We start from the raw sequence: 21,912 nt of genomic DNA on the forward strand, positions 1-21,912 counted from the left end.
CAGTACCCAACAACACAGTATCAAACACAGTATCCAACAACACAGTATCCAACAACACAGTACCCAACAACACAGTACCCAACAACACAGTATCCAACAACACAGTATCAAACACAGTACCCAACAACACAGTACCCAACAACACAGTATCCAACAACACAGTACCCAACAACACAGTACCCAACAACACAGTATCCAACAACACAGTATCAAACACAGTACCCAACAACACAGTACCCAACAACACAGTACCCAACAACACAGTATCAAACAACACAGTACCCAACAACTGTTCTTCTGAATGTTAGTGGAACCTGTTAGTATAGAATATACCTGTTAGTATAGAATATACCTGTTAGTATAGAATATACCTGTTTTATAGAATATATATGTTAGTATAGAATATACATGTTTTATAGAATATATATGTTAGTATAGAATATACCTGTTTGTATAGAATATATCTGTTAGTATAGAATATACCTGTTAGTATAGAATATACCTGTTAGTATAGAATATACCTGTTAGAATAGAATATACCTGTTAATTGATTATCATTATTTATACAACTCTCTCTCTGTCTCTGTCTCTGTCTCTGTCTCTGTCTCTGTCTCTGTCTCTCTCTCTCTCTCTCTCTCTCTCTCTCTCTCTCTCTCTCTCTGTCTCTGTCTCTGTCTCTGTCTCTCTCTCTCTCTCTCTCTCTCCCTCTCACCCTCTCTCTCTCTCTCTCTCTCCCTCTCACCCTCTCTCTCTCTCTCTCTCAGATCAGAACTGTAAACCTGACAGACACCAACGGATTCAACGCTCCTGTTCTTCCTCCTCTTCCTCTCTCTCTGTCAACAGGGCTTCTCTGCCCCCCCCCCCCCTGGTCCCACCCTCCCCAGATTGGTACAGTCTGCTATTAAGACAGACAGTCAGTCCTAGTGTACATATCCACTATATATAGTGTATGGGGCAATAAGGCCCAGCTGTGAGTGTTGAGATGTATTATAATATTAACAGGGTTTTTAAAGCATCAGCTCGTCTGTATTAAAGGTTGTCAGTTTCTTTCAGGACCAAACTGTATTCTGATCAGTGTTGTTTTGATCTCGTTGTGACTGTTGTTTTTATTGATTGTTTGTTTTCTATGGGTCATCCTGTCTTCTGATTGGGTTGATCACCACACCTCCTCCTCTTCATCCTCCAATCACGTTGGTTTTATTCCCCTCTTCTTCATATCAACCATTGAACAACTGATAGATTGTGGCAACAAACAAAAGTGCCAGGTAGGCGGACCTTATACCTGATGGCCAATAGAATGGTTCAGAAGGGAGAAGCGATGCCTACCTGGCCTGCGGTGGTTGGTTGGAGGGTGAAGTTTCCCCCTATAGGCTGATCTTGGGTCAGTTTTGCAGGTTCAAATCCAATAAAACTTTATTTGTCACATGCTTTGTAAACAACCGCTGGAGACTAACAGTGAAATGCTTACTTACGGGCCGTTCCCAGCAACGCAGAGAGAAATATTTTGAAACAATAGAAAAATAATAACAGGAGGAATAAATACACAATGAGTAACGATAACTTGGCAATATACACGGGGTACCAGTACCCTGTGGTATAAAGTACTTAAGTAAAAAATACTTTAAAGTACTACATAAGTAGTTTTTTTGGTTATCTGTGCTTTACTTTACTATTTATATTTTTTGACAACTTTTACTTTTACTTCACTACATTCCTAAAGAAAATAATGTACTTTTTACTCCATACATTTTCCCCTGACACCTAAAAGTACTCGTTACATTTTGAATGGCTAGCAGCACGGGAAAATGGTCTAATTCACACGTTTAAAGAGAACATCCCTGGTCATCTCTACTGCCTCTGATCTGGCAGACTCACTAAACACAAATGCTTTGTTTGTTTATTATGTCAGAGTGTTGGAATGCGCCTCAGTACATATTTAAAACAAGAAAACCCTGCCGTCTGATTTGCTTAATATAAGGAAATTGAAAATATTTATACTTTTGCTTTTACTTTTGATACTTAAGTATATTTTATCGATTACATTTATTTTTGATAATTAAGTATATTTAAAACCAAATACTTTAAGACTTTTACTCAAGTAGTATTTTACTAGGTGACCTTTACTTTTACTTGATTCATTTTCTATTAATGTATGATTACTTTTACTCAAGTATAACAATTGGGTATTTTTTCCACCACTGCCAGTACCGAGTCGATGTGCAGGGGTACAATGTAATTTAGGTATGTACATATAGGTAGGGATGAAGTGACTAAGCAACAGGATAGATAATAAACCCTAGCAGTAGCGTAAGTGAGTCCAACAAAAGTTAGTGCAATAAGGATCAATGCAGATCAATCCGGTTAGCTATTTAACTAACTATTTAGTAGTCTTATGCCTTGGAGGTAGAAGCTGTTCAAGGTCCTGTTGGTTCCAGACTTGGTGCATCGGTACCGCTTGCCATGTGGTAGCAGAGAGAACAGTCTATGACTGGGGTGGCTGGAGTGTTTGACAATTTTTACGGCCTTCCTCTGACACCGCCTGGTATAGAGGTCCTGGATAGCAGGGAGCTCAGCCCCAGGGATGTACTGGGCCGTACGCACTGCCCTCTGTAGCGTCTTCCGGTCAGAGGCCGAGCAGTTGCCATACCAAGCGGTGAAGCAGCCAGTTAGGATGCTCTCGATGGTGCAGCTGTAGAACCTTTTGAGGATCTGAGGACCCATGCCAAATCTTTTCTCTTAATGGTCCAGCTGTTGAACTTTTTGAGGATCTGAGGACCCATGCCGAATCTCCATCCTGAGGGGAGAGGTGTTGTCATGCTCTCTTCACGACTGTGTTGGTGTGTGTGATAATTCCTTATTGATGTGGACACCGAGGAACTTTAAACACTCGACTCGCTCCACTACAGCCCCGTCGATGTGGATGGGGGCATGCTCGGCTCTCTGTTTCCTGTAGTCCACGATCAGCTCCTTTATCTTGTTGACGTTGGGGGAGAGGTTGTTATCCTGGCCCCACACTGCCAGGTCTCTGACCTCTTCCTTATAGGCTGTCTCATCGTCGTCGGTGATCAGGCCAACCACCGTTGAGTCATCAGTAAACCTAATGATGGTGCTGGAGTCATGCAATCGTGGGTGAACAGGGAGTACAGGAAGGGACTAAGCACGCACCCCTGAGGGGTCCCCGTGTTGAGGGTCAGCGTGGTGGATGTGTTGTTGCCTACCCTCACCACCTGGGGGCGGCCCGTCAGGAAGTCCAGGATCCACTTGCAGAGGGAGGTGTTCAGTCCCAGGGTCCTGAGCTTAGTGATGAGTTTGGAGGGCACTATGGTGTTGAATGCTGAGCTGTAGTAAATGAACAGATTCTCACATAGGTGTTCTTCCAGGTTGTAGAGGGCAGTGTGGAGTGCAGTAGAGATTGCATAATCTGTGGCTCTGTTGGGGCGGTATGCGAATTGGAGTGGGTCCAGGGTATCTGGTATGATGGTGTTGATGTGAGCAATGACCAGTCTTTTAAAGCACTTCATGGCTACATTGAGTGCAAGTGGGCGATAGTCATTTTAGACAGGTTACCTTGGCGTTCTTGGGCACAGGGACTATGGTGGTCTGCTTGAATGTAGGTATTACAGACTGGGTCAGGGAGAGGTTGAAAATGTCCGTTAAGATACTTGTCAGCTTGTCAGTGCGTGCTCTTGAGTACACGTCCTGGTAATCCGTCTGGCCCCGTGGCATTGTGAATGTTAATCTGTTTAAAGGTAACACTCACATTGGCTACTGAGAGCGTGATCACACAGTCGTCCGGAACAGCTGGTGCTCTCAAATGCATGGTTCAGTATTGCTTGTCTCGAAGTGAGTATAGAAGCAATTTAGCTCATCTGGTTGGCTCACATCACTGGGCCACAGCTGGGTTTCCCTTTGTAATACATTATATTTTTAAGCCCTGACACATCCAACGAGCGTCAGAATCTGGCGTAGTAGAATTTGATCTTAGTCCTGTATTGATGATTTGCCTGTTTGATGGCTCATCGGAGGTCGTAGCGGGATTTAGCGTGTGGATCAGTGTTCCGCTCCTTAAGAGTTGCAGCCTTTAGCTCAGTGTGGATGTTGCCTTTAATCCATGGCTTCTTGTTGGGATATGTACGCACGGTCACTGTGTGTAAGACGTTGTCGATGCACTTATTAATGAAGCCACTGACTAATGTGATAAACTTCTTAACGTTATCGGATGAATCCCGGAAACATATTCCAGTCTGTGTGAAACAACCCAGTAGCTTAGCATCCGCTTCATCGGACCACTTCCGCATTGAGCGCGTCACTGGTACTTCCTGTTTGAGAGTTTGCTTGTAAGCAAGAATCAGGAGGATAGAGTTACGGTCAGATTTGCCAAATGGAGGGCGAGGGAGAGCTTTGTACTCGTCTGTGGAGTTTTGGTTTCGGTGGTCTTCTAGTTGCAGATAATAATGAGGTAAAACGGATTTCAGTTTTCTTGCACTAAAATCACCGGCCACTAGAAACGACGCCTCTGGATGTTCATTGCCTTGTTTGCTTATGGCCGTATACAGCTCGTTGAGTGCGGTCTTAGTGCCAGCGTTGATTTGTGGTGGTAAATAGACGGCTATGAAAAATATAGATGAAAACTCTCTTGGTAAACTGTACTGTCTACAGCTTATCATGAGGTATTCTACCTCAGGTGAGCAGAACCTCCAGACTTCCTTAATATTAGAGATCACCAGCTGTTGTCAATAAAGAGACACACCCCTTTTCAAGCTGCCGTTCGGTCTTGACGATGCAAAAAACAGATAGATGTACACTGAGTGTACAAAACATTAAGAACATCTTCCTAATATTGAGTCCCACCCCCATCCCCCTGCCTTTTGCCCTCAGAACAGCCTCAATTTCTCGGGGCATGGACCCTACAAGGTGTCGAAAGCGTTCCACAGGGATGCTGGCCCATGTTGACTCCCACAGTTGTGTCAAGTTGGCTGGATGTCCTTTGGATGGTGGACCATTCTTGATACACACAGGAAAGTGTTGAGTGTGAAAAACCCAGCAGCGTTGCAGTTCTTGACATAAACCGGTGCGCCTGGTATCCTACTACCATACCCCGTTCAAAGGTACTTAAATATTTTGTCTTGTCCATTCACCCTCTGAATGGAACACATACACAATCCATGTCTCAATTGTCTCAAGGTTTAAAAATCCTTCTTTAACCTGTCTCCTCCCCTTCATCTACACTAATTGAAGTGGATTTAACAAGTGACATCAATGAGGGATCATAGTTTTCACCTGGATTCACCTGATCAGTCTATGTCATGGAAAGAGCATTCCTAATGTTTTGTACACTCATTGTATACTATCCATGTCCTTGATAGGCTATTACAGTTGTTCAGGTCTTGTTGATAGGATCGTCTCGTATGGATCTCGTCCAGGTTGTTCTCCAGTGTTGGTACAATAGAACAGCGGGTAAAGGTGGTTTATTTAGCCCGCTCGTCTGCCTCTCTTCCGGTTTCTAGTCCCGAGGATTAGGGCCTGGTCCGGAACGAGCGGGACGTCCACGAGCTGCCGACTCGTTTAAGTAGAAATCTCCATCCAAATCTAGGTTAGTGATGTTCTGATGTCCAGAAGATGTTTTCGGTCGTAGGAAATGATCTCAGAAACATTATGTCAAAAAATAAGTTAAAACCAGCAAAAATAAATGTTGGGAAGCAGAATTGGTCAGCAGCCTGCAAGTCAACAGCTATCCACTGCAGCCCCATCATGTTCAGATAGGACTGGGGGTTGGAGAAGCTGATCCTAGATCTGTCCCTAGTGGAAACTTCACCCTGGTGCAGTGTGGTCGGAGCTCAATCAAGTTCATCCAACCCCTCCCCCTCCACACCATCATAAGCCCCGTCCTGTCCACTGCAAGGGTTGCTGGGAGTTGTAGGCGTCTGTTTGGAGTGTGTGACTACAGCTGTGTGTCCTCTCCTGTTTTCTCTGCTGTATCCAGCGATAGCAATAATTCCACTCACTTTCTCTCTTTCTTTCTCATTTTTCTGTTATTGTCGACCCCCCCCCCCCATCCTCCTCCTTCACAACCCAGGCTAGGTTTGGTTCCTGTAGTGGTGTGATGTGTGTGTGTGTGTGTGTTTGGTGTAGCTGTCTGTATTACAGTATTTATTCTGTTTAGGAGGAGGTAGGTGGTAAGGGGGAGGTAGAGGGGAGTGGGGGAGGTAGGGGGATGGGAGGGGGAGGTTGTAGGTAGGGCGGGGAGTAGAAGGGTGGAAGGAGGAGTGTTCTCAGACGCTCTTCTCCTCCTCCTTCCTTCCTCCTCCTCCTCCTCTCCTCCTCTTCCTCTCCTCCTCTTCCTCCTCTCATCTTCCTTTCCTCATCCTTCTCTCCTCATCCTCCTCTCCTTCTCCTTCCTTCCTCCTCTTCTCCTCCTCTCCTCCTCTTCCTCCCCTCATCTTCCTTTCCTCATCTTCCTCTTCTCCTCCTCTCCTCCATCCTTCTCTTTCTCTATATCCTTATCTTCCTTCATCAACACTGTCCATCCCTCCGTCCATCTCTCCATCCATCGAGCATCTCTGGTTGTCTTCTGTGTGATATTCAGTATGTACTGATATTGTATATGTAAATAAAATTAATGTAGATGAACACACATATATATATATATATATATATATATATATATATATATATATATATATATATATATATATATATATATATACTGTCCTGACAGACCTACAGCACACCCATCCCCTCTACTCCCTACTCCCTACAACCTAGCCCCTACACCCTAGCCCCGACACCCTACTCCCTACACCTTAGCCCCTACACCCTAGCCTCTACACCCTAGACCCGACACCCTAGCCCCTACTCCCTACACTGCTCCCTAGCCCCTACCCCCTACTCGGCTCCCTACTCCCTAGCCCCTACACCCTACTCCCTACCCCCTACTCCCTACACTGCTCCCTTCACTGCTCCCTAGCTCCTACACCCTAGCCCCTACTCCCTAGCCCCTACTCCCTACACCCTAGCCCCTACTCCCTACACTGCTCCCTACTCCCTACACCATAGCCCCTACTCCCTACACCCTACCTCCTACTCCCTACACTGCTCCCTACCCCCTTCTCCCTAGCCCCTAACCCCTACTCCCTACACTGCTCCCTACCCTCTACTCCCTAGCCCCTACACCCTACCCCCTACTCCCTACACTACTCCCTTCTCTCCCAGGGACCACGTCTTGTTGACAGGACGGTGTATAGATATATTTTTTTCTGGATGTTGTAGTACCTCTGTCAGTAATCTGAGCCGCTAACATCTCTCACATTAAGGGGAAGTCAAGAGCTGGTCTCTTAAAGGGGAAGTCCAGAGCTGGTCTCTTAAAGGGGAAGTCCAGAGCTGGTCAGTTATAGGGGAAGTTCAGAGCTGGTCAGTTAAAGGGGAAGTCCAGAGCTGGTCAGTTAAAGGGGAAGTCTTGTTCAGAACTGGCATGTGTCCTAAACGGCACCCTATTCCCTATATAGTGCACTACTTTAGACCAGGGCCCTATGGCACCCTACTCCCTATATAGTGCACTATTTTTGACCAGGGGCCATAGGGCTTTGGTTAAAAGTAGGTTACCATATATATATAGAATAGGGTCCCATTTGGTAGGGAACTCTAGTCAGGGATAAGGAGGAGGGCCTAGATGTGGTCTGAGATGGTTAGAAACATAATGACGATGTCTCAGGCTGACTACATTGCAGACGTCGCATTACATCAACCAATGGTTGTGTGCCACGTCATCAACTGCTCAGTCGGGCATCAGATTGTTATATCATATGATGTGGTTAGCTGACATGTTAAACACCTACTGTAGGACTAACAAGGCCCAGTCCCAAATGGACCCCTAAACCCTATTCCCTAAACCCTATTCCCTAAACCCTATTCCCTAAACCCTACTCCTTATGTGGAGATCTGAGAGGATTTGACAGGTTAGGTGGAAGTTTCACCATCTTTCTTATACCAATCAAATCCTCTTAAACCAGTCAAATCCTCTCAGATCTCCACAAGTGCATAGGGCGTAGGGTCTAGGGGTCCATTTAGGATTGGGCCCTGGTATTTATGGGACTATAGAGTCAGAAGACTCCCTTCACCTGGTGGGAGATGTTGGCTGACAGAGACGACCTCATAGATATTTTTGTTAGTTCCCTGGGTTTGTAAACATAATAAATAATGAGTTCAGAACCCCAGACTGTTGATAATGAGTTCAGAACCCCAGAGTATTGATAATGAGTTCAGAACCCCAGAGTATTAATAATGAGTTCAGAACCCCAGAGTATTGATAATGAGTTCAGAACCCCAGAGTATTGATAATGAGTTCAGAACCCCAGAGTATTGATAATGAGTTCAGAACCCCAGACTGTTGATAATGAGTTCAGAACCCCAGAGTATTGATAATGAGTTCAGAACCCCAGAGTATTGATAATGAGCCCAGAACCCCAGAGTATTAATAATGAGTTCAGACCCCCAGAGTATTAATAATGAGTTCAGAACCCCAGAGTATTAATAATGAGTTCAGAACCCCAGAGTATTAATAATAGGGTCAGAACCCCAGAGTATTAATAATAGGGTCAGAACCCCAGAGTATTAATAATGAGTTCAGAACCCCAGAGTATTAATAATGAGTTCAGAACCCCAGAGTATTAATAATGAGTTCAGACCCCCAGAGTATTAATAATGAGTTCAGACCCCCAGAGTATTAATAATGAGTTCAGACCCCCAGAGTATTAATAATGAGTTCAGAACCCCAGAGTATTAATAATGAGTTCAGAACCCCAGAGTATTAATAATGAGTTCAGAACCCCAGAGTATTAATAATGAGTTCAGAACCCCAGAGTATTGATAATGAGTTCAGAACCCCAGAGTATTAATAATGAGTTCAGAACCCCATAGTATTAATAATGAGTTCAGAACCCCAGAGTATTAATACTGAGTTCAGAACCCCAGAGTATTAATAATGAGTTCAGAACCCCAGAGTATTAATAATGAGTTCAGAACCCCAGAGTATTAATAATGGGTTCAGACCCCCCCAGAGTATTAATAATGAGTTCAGAACCCCAGAGTATTAATAATGAGTTCAGAACCCCAGAGTATTAATAATGGGTTCAGAACCCCAGAGTATTAATACTGAGTTCAGAACCCCAGAGTATTAATACTGAGTTCAGAACCCCAGAGTATTAATAATGAGTTCAGAACCCCAGAGTATTAATAATGAGTTCAGAACCCCAGAGTATTAATAATGGGTTCAGAACCCCAGAGTATTAATACTGAGTTCAGAACCCCAGAGTATTAATAATGAGTTCAGACCCCCAGAGTATTAATAATGAGTTCAGAACCCCAGAGTATTAATAATGAGTTCAGAACCCCAGAGTATTAATAATGGGTTCAGAACCCCAGAGTATTAATACTGAGTTCAGAACCCCAGAGTATTAATAATGGGTTCAGAACCCCAGAGTATTAATACTGAGTTCAGAACCCCAGAGTATTAATAATGAGTTCAGACCCCCAGAGTATTAATAATGAGTTCAGACCCCCAGAGTATTAATAATGAGTTCAGAACCCCAGAGTATTAATAATGAGTTCAGAACCCCAGAGTATTAATAATGAGTTCAGAACCCCAGAGTATTAATAATGAGTTCAGAACCCCAGAGTATTAATAATGAGTTCAGAACCCCAGAGTATTAATAATGAGCTCAGAACCCCCAGAGTATTAATAATGAGTTCAGAACCCCAGAGTATTAATAATGAGTTCAGACCCCCAGAGTATTAATAATGAGTTCAGACCCCCAGAGTATTAATAATGAGTTCAGAACCCCAGAGTATTAATAATGAGCTCAGAACCCCAGAGTATTAATAATGAGTTCAGAACCCCAGAGTATTAATAATGAGCTCAGAACCCCCAGAGTATTAATAATGAGTTCAGAACCCCAGAGTATTAATAATGAGTTCAGAACCCCAGAGTATTAATAATGAGTTCAGACCCCCAGAGTATTGATAATGAGTCCAGAGTCCCAAAGTATTAATAATGAGTTCAGAACCCCCAGAGTATTAATAATGAGTTCAAAACCCCAGAGTATTGATAATGAGTTCAGAACCCCAGAGTATTAATAATGAGTCCAGAACCCCAGAGTATTAATAATGAGTTCAGAACCCCAGAGTATTAATAATGAGTTCAGACCCCCAGAGTATTAATAATGAGTTCAGACCCCCAGAGTATTAATAATGAGTTCAGAACCCCAGAGTATTAATAATGAGCTCAGAACCCCAGAGTATTAATAATGAGTTCAGACCCCAGAGTATTAATAATGAGCTCAGAACCCCCAGAGTATTAATAATGAGTTCAGAACCCCAGAGTATTAATAATGAGTTCAGACCCCCAGAGTATTAATAATGAGTTCAGAACCCCAGAGTATTAATAATGAGTTCAGAACCCCAGAGTATTAATAATGAGTTCAGAACCCCAGAGTATTAATAATAGGGTCAGAACCCCAGAGTATTAATAATAGGGTCAGAACCCCAGAGTATTAATAATGAGTTCAGAACCCCAGAGTATTAATAATGAGTTCAGAACCCCAGAGTATTAATAATGAGTTCAGAACCCCAGAGTATTAATAATGAGCTCAGAACCCCCAGAGTATTAATAATGAGTTCAGAACCCCAGAGTATTAATAATGAGTTCAGAACCCCAGAGTATTAATAATGAGTTCAGAACCCCAGAGTATTAATAATGAGTTCAGAACCCCAGAGTATTAATAATGAGTTCAGAACCCCAGAGTATTGATAATGAGTTCAGAACCCCAGAGTATTAATAATGAGTTCAGAACCCCATAGTATTAATAATGAGTTCAGAACCCCAGAGTATTAATACTGAGTTCAGAACCCCAGAGTATTAATAATGAGTTCAGAACCCCAGAGTATTAATAATGAGTTCAGAACCCCAGAGTATTAATAATGGGTTCAGACCCCCCAGAGTATTAATAATGAGTTCAGAACCCCAGAGTATTAATAATGAGTTCAGAACCCCAGAGTATTAATAATGGGTTCAGAACCCCAGAGTATTAATACTGAGTTCAGAACCCCAGAGTATTAATACTGAGTTCAGAACCCCAGAGTATTAATACTGAGTTCAGAACCCCAGAGTATTAATAATGAGTTCAGAACCCCAGAGTATTAATAATGAGTTCAGAACCCCAGAGTATTAATAATGGGTTCAGAACCCCAGAGTATTAATACTGAGTTCAGAACCCCAGAGTATTAATAATGAGTTCAGACCCCCAGAGTATTAATAATGAGTTCAGAACCCCAGAGTATTAATAATGAGTTCAGAACCCCAGAGTATTAATAATGGGTTCAGAACCCCAGAGTATTAATACTGAGTTCAGAACCCCAGAGTATTAATACTGAGTTCAGAACCCCAGAGTATTAATAATGAGTTCAGAACCCCAGAGTATTAATAATGAGTTCAGAACCCCAGAGTATTAATAATGGGTTCAGAACCCCAGAGTATTAATACTGAGTTCAGAACCCCAGAGTATTAATAATGAGTTCAGACCCCCAGAGTATTAATAATGAGTTCAGAACCCCAGAGTATTAATAATGAGTTCAGAACCCCAGAGTATTAATAATGAGTTCAGAACCCCAGAGTATTAATAATGAGTTCAGAACCCCAGAGTATTAATAATGAGTTCAGAACCCCAGAGTATTAATAATGAGCTCAGAACCCCCAGAGTATTAATAATGAGTTCAGAACCCCAGAGTATTAATAATGAGTTCAGACCCCAGAGTATTAATAATGAGTTCAGAACCCCAGAGTATTAATAATGAGCTCAGAACCCCAGAGTATTAATAATGAGTTCAGAACCCCAGAGTATTAATAATGAGCTCAGAACCCCCAGAGTATTAATAATGAGTTCAGAACCCCAGAGTATTAATAATGAGTTCAGAACCCCAGAGTATTAATAATGAGTTCAGACCCCCAGAGTATTGATAATGAGTCCAGAGTCCCAAAGTATTAATAATGAGTTCAGAACCCCCAGAGTATTAATAATGAGTTCAAAACCCCAGAGTATTGATAATGAGTTCAGAACCCCAGAGTATTAATAATGAGTCCAGAACCCCAGAGTATTAATAATGAGTTCAGAACCCCAGAGTATTAATAATGAGTTCAGACCCCCAGAGTATTAATAATGAGTTCAGAACCCCAGAGTATTAATAATGAGCTCAGAACCCCAGAGTATTAATAATGAGTTCAGACCCCAGAGTATTAATAATGAGTTCAGACCCCCAGAGTATTAATAATGAGCTCAGAACCCCCAGAGTATTAATAATGAGTTCAGAACCCCAGAGTATTAATAATGAGTTCAGACCCCCAGAGTATTAATAATGAGTTCAGAACCCCAGAGTATTAATAATGAGCTCAGAACCCCCAGAGTATTAATAATGAGTTCAGAACCCCAGAGTATTAATAATGAGTTCAGACCCCCAGAGTATTAATAATGAGTTCAGAACCCCAGAGTATTAATAATGAGTTCAGAACCCCAGAGTATTAATACTGAGTTCAGAACCCCAGAGTATTAATACTGAGTTCAGAACCCCAGAGTATTGATGTTTTTGTCTTCTCTCTCACTCTCCCTCTATCTCTCTTTCTCTCTCTTCCCCTCTCTCCCTCTCTCTCTCCTGCTATCCCTCTCTGTTTCTCTCTCTTCCCCTCTCTCTCTCTCTCCCTCTATCCCCCTCTCTATCCATCTCTCTCTCTCCCTCTATCCCTCTCTCTTCCCCTCTCTCTCTCCCCCTCTCACTCCCTCATTTCTGTTTCTTTTACTGTGAATTTGTGCCTTTTTGTTATTTTTTCTTCTCTTCCAATTACAATACATTGGAAATGTGAAAAAGTCAATAAAATAATAAAAAAGAGGGCAGGTTGTGTTTATTGTTCATTAAAACTAGACTGTCTGGTTGATGTTCTGATTGGTTCTCTTCAGCAGCAGCATCACTGATTGTCATGGTTACCCCCTCCCTCCTTAGACCTGGTGCGATGCCAAAGAAGATCCCCCCCTGAACCATGCTCCTCCTCTTCCAAGGTTCCCCCTCCTCTAGTTCCCCCCACTGGAATGTCACATGACTTGGCAGCACACTCTAAACCCTAACAGCTACTCTCCTCCTGTCTGGCACTCTCTCTCTCTCCATCTCTCTCTCTCTCCCTCTTTCTCTCCATCTCTCCCTCTTTCTCTCCATCTCTCCCTCTTTCTCTCTCTCCCTTCTCTCCCTCCCTCTTTCTCTCCATCCCTCTCTCTCTCCCTGTTTCTCTCCATATCTGTCCCTCACCCTCTTTCTCTTAATTTCTCTCTCTCCCCATCTCTCTCTCTGAGCCCAAATCCCTCATTCCCAATCAGTCAGGTCAGGTAGGAGGGAGCCTGGGGGACCCAGAGACAGAGAGAGAGCAATCAGGATGGGGGCAGCAGAGAGATTAATCTAAACCCTGATTAGAGAGAGAGTGGTGTAGGGTGGGAGGGAGGATGGAGGCGGGGGCGGGGGCGGGGGGGTGGTTGGCAGGATTGGACAATTTGTCAGGATTTAGTTAAAAAAAAAGTTCAAATTCCAATTAGGGGAGGGGTGGTAGGGTTAGGAGAAAATAAAGAAGGAAAATATATATTTAAAAAATATATATATTTAAAATAATATATATATTTACAATATATATATGTATATATATCACAGGAGGTTGGTGGCACCTTAATTGGGGAGGACAGGTTCGTGGTAATGACTGGAGTGGAATTAGTGGAATGGTATTAAATACATCAAACACATGGTTTCCATGGTTTCCTGGTGTTTGATGCCATTCCATTTGCTCTGCTCCGGCCTTTACTATGAGCCTTCCTCCCCTCACCAGCCTCCCCTGGTATATATATATATATATGGGGAATTGGAAATGATGCAGACACTTACATTGATAGAAGCTACAATCTATCTGCAATATCAAAGCTGATCCACCGTATAAACAAAATAATAAAACAAAATTAAAGAATCACAGCTGTAATCGTTGGCAAAGGTGATTCTAACATGTATTGACTCAGAGCGATTGAAGATTTATGTAATCAAGATATCTTAGTGTTTTATTTTCTTTCACTAACACTGAGTATTTTGTGTTGTTGACAACAACAACACATTCCAATTAAATCCATTTTAATCCAACCTTATAAATCAAGGGGTCTGTATATTTTCTGAAGGTACTGTACCTCATATTGGGTTATTTTAATGATCTACTTAACCCAATAGCTGGTGTATAATAATCCATAGATAATATTATTTTTTAATTTTATTTCTTCTTCTCATTATTTCAAGTTCTAATAAGAATAATTAACATTTAAAACCCTGTCATTTTTAACAATATTCAAATACTATAAAAATACTATACTATATTCAAATACTAATGACGAATGACAGTGCTTTGCAAAAAAGACATTTATTAAAAAGCTAACAAATAAATAATTACATTTCGTATACATTTTTTGTGCATTTAAATAATAATAATACTATTTCCTTTCTGCCACTCAAATCTGTCCCCTATATATTTTAAATTGATGGGGCATTAATTACTACCACATACCAGTTAAATGAGTACGTACCTACTAGGAAATCAATGTGAAGGCAGCCTACACAGGAGCCTTCTTTATAAACACACAGAGAAACACACGCCATGGAGACGTTTGGGAATCAAAGAGACTCCCAGAAACTGGTATTTTAATAGTTAAGCTCTCACTAATGGCTTGAACAAAGACAGCCTCTTACAAGCCTCCAAATATGTTAGTGACCTAGAAACTACACTGCTCCCACTAGTGGTCAAAAGGTTGTTGGTGCTCCAAAATACAGTACAATACAGTGTTCTGTGGGATGGAAGTACAGTACCAATCAAAAGCTATTATTTTCTGCCATTTTACCCACAATGAAACAAACAAACAACTGGAATATAACTTTTTTTAGTATTGTTGGAACGACTTCCTCCTGGCGCTGCATACATAACATGTTGGAGAAACTCACAAGCAGAGGCAGACTCCCAGGGGTATTATATACACATAAAACAGTTGAAAGCAGGAATCCACAGCCTTGAGCAGTGTCACTAGAGGCGTCTCCGTTGAAGATAAGGAATTCCAGGGAGCAGTGGTGTTTGTCGCCCAACCGCAGGACACAGGGCTCTTCCCTCCTCACTGACTGTTAACCATACTATACTATTATCATGGAAATGGTCTCATACGCAACAGAGATGGATGTTGAGAGAGACGTATCCTGCCCTCTCTCCCAGAGTGTCTTGGCTGAGATAACGGCCACCATGTCGGTTCAGACCTGAAAAAATCACAATAAAAAGTTGCATCTCTATTAGTAATACGCACGTCAATCTCTCTGCCGGCTCAAAGTAGAGGAGAGGATTGACGTCATCACTGCTTGTATTGATGAGAGGTATTGGCGTGTTGAATGCACCGAGGTGTCTGTTTAAACTACTGGCACACAGCTCGGACACCCATGACATGCCACCAGAGGTCTCTTCATAGTCCCCAAGTCCAGAACAGACTATGGGAGACGCACAGTACTACATAGAGCCATGACTACATGGAACTCTATTCCACATCAGGTAACTGATGCAGCAGTAAAATTAGATTTAAAAAACAGATTAAAAAAAACACCTTATGGAACAGCAGGGACTGTGAAGCAACACAAACATAGGCATACACACACATACCCACTATACATACACATACACATGGATTTAGTACTGTATATATGTGGTAGTGGTGGAGTAGGGGCCTGAGGGCACACAGTCTGTGAATGTATTGTAATGTTTTTAAAATTGCATAAACTGCCATAATTTTGCTGGACCCTAGGAAGACTAACTGCTGCCTTGGCAGGAACTAATGGGGATCCATAATAAACCCCAGGAAGAATAGCTGCTGCCTTGGCAGGAACTAATGGGGATCCATAATAAACCCCAGGAAGAGTAGCTGCTGCCTTGGCAGGAACTAGTGGGGATCCATAATAAACCCCAGGAAGAATAGCTGCTGCCTTGGCAGGAACTAATGGGGAGCCATAATAAACCCCAGGAAGAATAGCTGCTGCCTTGGCAGGAACTAGTGAGGATCCATAATAAACCCCAGGAAGAATAGCTGCTGCCTTGGCAGGAACTAATGGGGAGCCATAATAAACCCCAGGAAGAGTAGCTGCTGCCTTGGCAGGAACTAGTGAGGATCCATAATAAACCCCAGGAAGAATAGCTGCTGCCTTGGCAGGAACTAATGGGGATCCATAATAAACCCCAGGAAGAGTAGCTGCTGCCTTGACAGAAACTAATGGGGATCCATAATAAACCTCAGGAAGAGTAGCTGCTGCCTTGACAGGAACTAATGGGGATCCATAATAAACCTCAGGAAGAGTAGCTGCTGCCTTGACAGGAACTAATGGGGATCCATAATCCTTCAGACTCCAGACTCCATACAGACACAGTTTGTTGACATGCTGCTCCAGAGCCAGTACTGTTCTTCCTTCAGACTCCAGACTCCACACAGACACAGTGTGTAGACATGCTGCTCCAGAGCCAGTACTGTTCTTCCTTCAGACTCCAGACTCCATACAGACACAGTGTGTAGACATGCTGCTCCAGAGCCAGTACTGTTCTTCCTTCAGACTCCAGACTCCACACAGACACAGTGTGTTGACATGCTGCTCCAGAGCCAGTACTGTTCTTCCTTCAGACTCCAGACTCCATACAGACACAGTGTGTTGACATGCTGCTCCAGAGCCAGTACTGTTCTTCCTTCAGACAAGCATTCGTAAAAACTTTTGCCAGTGTCTCTCATTCACATTCACTTGTAAATGTCCAAACTCACCAAACATGACATTTGGTTGCTCCTACCTAAACTCAGCAAAAAAATAAACGTCATCTCACTGTCGACTGCATTTATTTTCAGCAAACTTAACATGTGTAAATATTTGTATGAACATAACAAGATTCAATAACTGAGACATAAACTGAACAGGTTCCACAGACATGTGACTAACAGAAATTGAATAATGTGTCCCTGAACAAAGGGGGGGTTCAAAATCAAAAGTAACAGTCAGTATCTGGTGTGGCCACCAGCTGCATTAAGTACTGCAGTGCATCTCCTCCTCATAGACTACACCAGATTTGCCAGTTCTTGCTGTGAGATGTTACCCCACTCTACCACCAAGACACCTGCAAGTTCCCGGACAATTCTGGGGGGAATGGCCCTAGCCCTCACCCTCCGATCCAAAAGGTCCTAGACGTGCTCAATGGGATGGAGATCCGGGCTCTTTACTGGCCATGGCAGAACACTGACATTCCTGTCTTGCAGGAAATCACGCACAGAAAGAGCAATATGGCTGGTGGCATTGTCATGCTGGAGGGTCATGTCAGGATGAGCCTGTAGGAAGGGTACCACATGAGGGAGGAGGATGTCTTCCCTGTAATGCACAGCGTTGAGATTGCCTGCAATGACAACAAGCTCAGTCCGATGTTGCTGTGACACAACACCCCAGTCCATGACGGACCCTCCACCTCCAAATCGATCCCGCTCCAGAGTACAGGTCTCGGTGTAACGCTCATTTCTTCGACGATAAACGTGAATCCGACCATCACCCCTGGTGAGACAAAACCGCGACTCGTCAGTGAAGAGCACTTTTTGCTAGTCCTGTCTGGTCCAGCGACGGTGGGTTTGTGTCCATAGGCGACGTTGTTGCCGGTGATGTCTGGTGAGGACCTGCCTAACAACAGGCCTACAAGCCCCCAGTCCAGCCTCTCTTAGCCTATTGCGGACAGTCTGAGCACCGATGGAGGGATTGTGCGTTCTTGGTGTAACTCGGGCAGTTGTTGTTGCCATCCTGTACCTGTCACACAGGTGTGATGTTCGGATGTACCGATCCTGTGCAGGTGTTGTTACACGTGGTCTACCACTGCGAGGACGATCAGCTGTCTGTCCTGTCTCCCTGTAGCACTGTCTTAGGTGTCTCAGTAGAAAGGCCTCTTTAGTGTCCTACGTTTTCATAACTGTGACCTTAATTGCCTACCGTCTGTAAGCTGTTAGTGTCTTTACAACCGTACTACAGGTGCATGTTCATAAATTCTTTATGGTTCATTGAACAAGCATGGGAAACAGTGTTTTAACCCTTTACAATGAAGATCTGTGAAGTTATTTGTATATTTACGAATTATATTTGAAAGATGTGGTCCTGAAAAAGAGACATTTATTTTTTTGCAAAACTTTATGAGCTGGACTGCCTGTCTTTGCTATTTGTTTATTTTTGTTGGCACTCGTTAGCATATTAGCAGCCTCCATAGAAAATTCACTATTATTTGTGCTAATTTTGTTAGCATTCTGGTAACAGACGCCCAATGGGCTTTTCGCAGTTTTTTTGGCACCCACTTGTGTACTAAGCTGGTAAATCCTGGCATGACAGAAAGACGGTACGAACATCTAGATACTACCCAACCCTACTCTCAAGCCAATCTCAGAATGTGATGACAGAATTGAGGCAAATCGCACAATCTGTCCAGCTTGATATCAACATTTTTATTTGCTAACATCGCACAGTGTGACATGTGATAATCGTAAAAGACTGAATCCGTCGTACAGTCTGCAAAGGACTCATCCCAATCCTCCTGCACTGTTTGTGGATGCGTGAGTTGGTTTGAATATGTGTTGGCATGTCGGATGGTTCTAGGCCTTTGTGTTCTTTTAATAGACCACGAGAAGGTTCTCATTCTCACTTGAAGTAAGACGAAGAGCTATTTACACCATGGAGGACTCTGAGGTGTGTCACCTGGAAACACCTGGAATTGTCTAATTGCACTTGAACAAGTTAAGCACATTGTGCACAGTACAAGTACAGTGAGTGTAGAAAGTGAGTGAGTGTAGAAACACTGTAGAAACGTATATGTCTGAATTTAATTCTACGACCAATTCTGCGAACGCAGATGCTCATCCAGGTGATTGGAACAATTAGGGGTTTTCTGCCTCGCTCAAGGACACATTGACAGATGTATCACCTAGCCTGCTCGGGAATTCAGACCAGTTACTGTTACAGTCCGGTTACTCTTGACTGCTACGCTGTCTGCTGCCCATTGATAGCACAAATTGATAGCTGAAGACAACACAACAGCATAGCATAACATATTCCTTGGAAAACATCAGGCTTATGATTGTGGGAATGTTGTCCCACTCCCCTTCAATGGCTGTGCAAAGTTGCTGGATATTGGTGGGAACTGGAACATGCTGTCGTACACGTCGATCCAGAGCATCCCAAACATGCTCAACGGGTGACATGTCTGGTGAGTATAGAGCCATGGAAGAACTGGGACATTTTCAGCTTCCATGAATTGTGTACAGATCCTTGCGACATGGGGCCAGGCATTATGCTGAAACATGAGGTGATGGCGGTGGATGAATGGCACGACAATGGAACTCAAGATCTCGTCACGTAGCTTATACCTGCTCATACCATAACCCCACCGCCACCATGGGGCACTCTGTTCACAACGTTGACATCAACAAACCTCTCGCCGGGCGCCAGGTGTATGGTGTTTCCTCCTCTTCCGGGTTCGTTGTGTCAAGAAGCAGTGGTGCGGCTTGGCGGGGTTGTGTTTCAGAGGACGCAGGGCTCCGTACTGGAGTTACAAGACTGTAACAACCAATTGGATATGACGAGAAGGGGGTAAATAATTAATTAAATAGATGAAAGAGAAAAATAATTGAAGAAAATAAATAAACAAAGTTGGTACCTTTACTTGCATTTATATTTTAGTTCAGTATAGAAACGTAGCTACAGTCCACTTAACTAGCTAGGTAAGGTACACTCTGATGGTGTTAGCTAGCTACAGTCCACTTAACTAGCTAGGTGAGGTGAACTCTGATAGTGTTAGCTAGCTACAGTCCACTTAGCTAGCTAGGTAAGGTGTACTCTGATGGTGTTAGCTAGCTACAGTCCACTTAACTAGCTAGGTAAGGTGAACTCTGATGGTGTTAGCTAGCTACAGTCCACTTAGCTAGCTAGGTAAGGTGTACTCTGATGGTGTTAGCTAGCTACAGCCCACTTACCTAGCTAGGTAAGGTACACTCTGATGGTGTTAGCTAGCTACAGTCCACTTAACTAGCTAGGTAAGGTACACTCTGATGGTGTTAGCTAGCTACAGTTCACTTAGCTAGCTAGGTAAGGTGTACTCTGATAGTGTTAGCTAGCTACAGTCCACTTAACTAGCTAGGTAAGGTACACTCTGATGGTGTTAGCTAGCTACAGTCCACTTAACTAGCTAGGTAAGGTGTACTCTGATGGTGTTAGCTAGCTACAGTCCACTTAACTAGCTAGGTAAGGTGAACTCTGATGGTGTTAGCTAGCTACAGTCCACTTAATAGCTAGGTAAGGTGTACTCTGATGGTGTTAGCTAGCTACAGCCCACTTACCTAGCTAGGTAAGGTACACTCTGATGGTGTTAGCTAGCTACAGTCCACTTAACTAGCTAGGTAAGGTACACTCTGATGGTGTTAGCTAGCTACAGTCCACTTAACTAGCTAGGTAAGGTACACTCTGATGGTGTTAGCTAGCTACAGTCCACTTAACTAGCTAGGTAAGGTACACTCTGATGGTGTTAGCTAGCTACAGTCCACTTAACTAGCTAGGTAAGGTGAACTCTGATGGTGTTATCTAGCTACAGTCCACTTAGCTAGCTAGGTAAGGTGAACTCTGATGGAGTTAGCTAGCTACAGTCCACTTAGCTAGCTAGGTAAGGTGAACTCTGGTGGTGGGAGTAAGCCTAATGTTAGCTAGTGTAACCGGTGTGAAATGGCTAGCTAGTTAGCGGGGTGCCAGTAAATAGCGTTTCAATCGGTGACGTCACTCGCTCTGAGATCTTGAAGTAGTTGTTTACCTTGCTCTGCAAGGGCCGTGGCTTTTGTGGAACAATGGGTAATGATGCTTCGTGGGAGGTAGTTGTTGATGTGTTCAGAGGGTCCTTGGTTCAAGCCCAGGTTGGGGCAAGGAGAGGGACTGAAGCAACACTGTTACACTAGGTTTACCCCAGCAGTTTCATTGTAACAGGCAATCTGGTCTTAATGGCCATGTACTATCTCTACCCGACACATCCAGAAGAGGACTGGCCACCCGTCAGGGCCTGGTTCCTCTCTAGGTTTTTTTAGTGTGTTCCTGCCTTTTTAGGGAGTTTTTCCTAGCCACCGTGCTTCTACATCTGCATTGCTTGCTGTTTGGGGTTTTAGGCTGGGTTTCTGTTTAGTATTTTGTGCTGATGATGTACAGTGCCTTACGAAAGTATTCACCCCCCTTGGCATTTTTCCAATTTTGTTGCCTTACAAATGGAATTAAAATAGATTTTGGGGGGGTTTGTATCAATTGATTTACACAACATGTCTACCACTTTGAAGATGCAAAATATTGTTTTTTGTGAAACAAACAATAAATAAGGCAAAAATACTGAACTTGAGCCTGCATAACTATTCACCCCCCCAAAGTCAAAACTTTGTAGAGCCACCTTTTGCAGCAATTACAGCTGCAAGTCTCTTGGGGTATGTCTCTATAAGCTTGGCACATCTAGCCACTGGGATTGTTGTCCATTCTTCAAGGCAAAACTGCTCCAGCTCCTTCAAGTTGGATGGGTTCCTGCTGGTGTACAGCAATCTTTAAGTCATACCACAGATTCTCAATTGGATTGAGGTCATGGCTTAGACTAGGCCATTCCAATACATTTAAATGTTTCCCCTTAAACCACTCAAGTGTTGCTTTAGCAGTATGCTTAGGGTCATTGTCCTGCTGGAGGGTGAACCTCCGTCCTAGTGTCAAATCTCTGGAAGACTGAAACAGGTTTCCCTCAAGAATTTC

General features: G+C 43.2%; 1 protein-coding gene across 1 annotated transcript in view; it reads left to right on the plus strand.

Annotated features, from left to right (window-relative positions):
* The window catches only part of LOC120039004 (putative uncharacterized protein DDB_G0286901), a gene marked incomplete at its 5' end in the record, with an annotated part of 28,214 nt that overhangs the window by 1,564 nt on the left and 4,738 nt on the right, over window positions 1–21,912 (plus strand). The window contains one exon of the mRNA XM_038984533.1: window positions 1–263. This exon is cut by the window's left edge and continues 1,144 nt beyond it. Within this exon, the coding sequence (XP_038840461.1) occupies window positions 1–263 (263 nt within the window). The remainder of the gene's footprint in view (window positions 264–21,912) is intronic.

Source organism: Salvelinus namaycush, unplaced genomic scaffold (assembly GCF_016432855.1).
Source record: "Salvelinus namaycush isolate Seneca unplaced genomic scaffold, SaNama_1.0 Scaffold2475, whole genome shotgun sequence".
Taxonomy (NCBI): domain Eukaryota; kingdom Metazoa; phylum Chordata; class Actinopteri; order Salmoniformes; family Salmonidae; genus Salvelinus; species Salvelinus namaycush.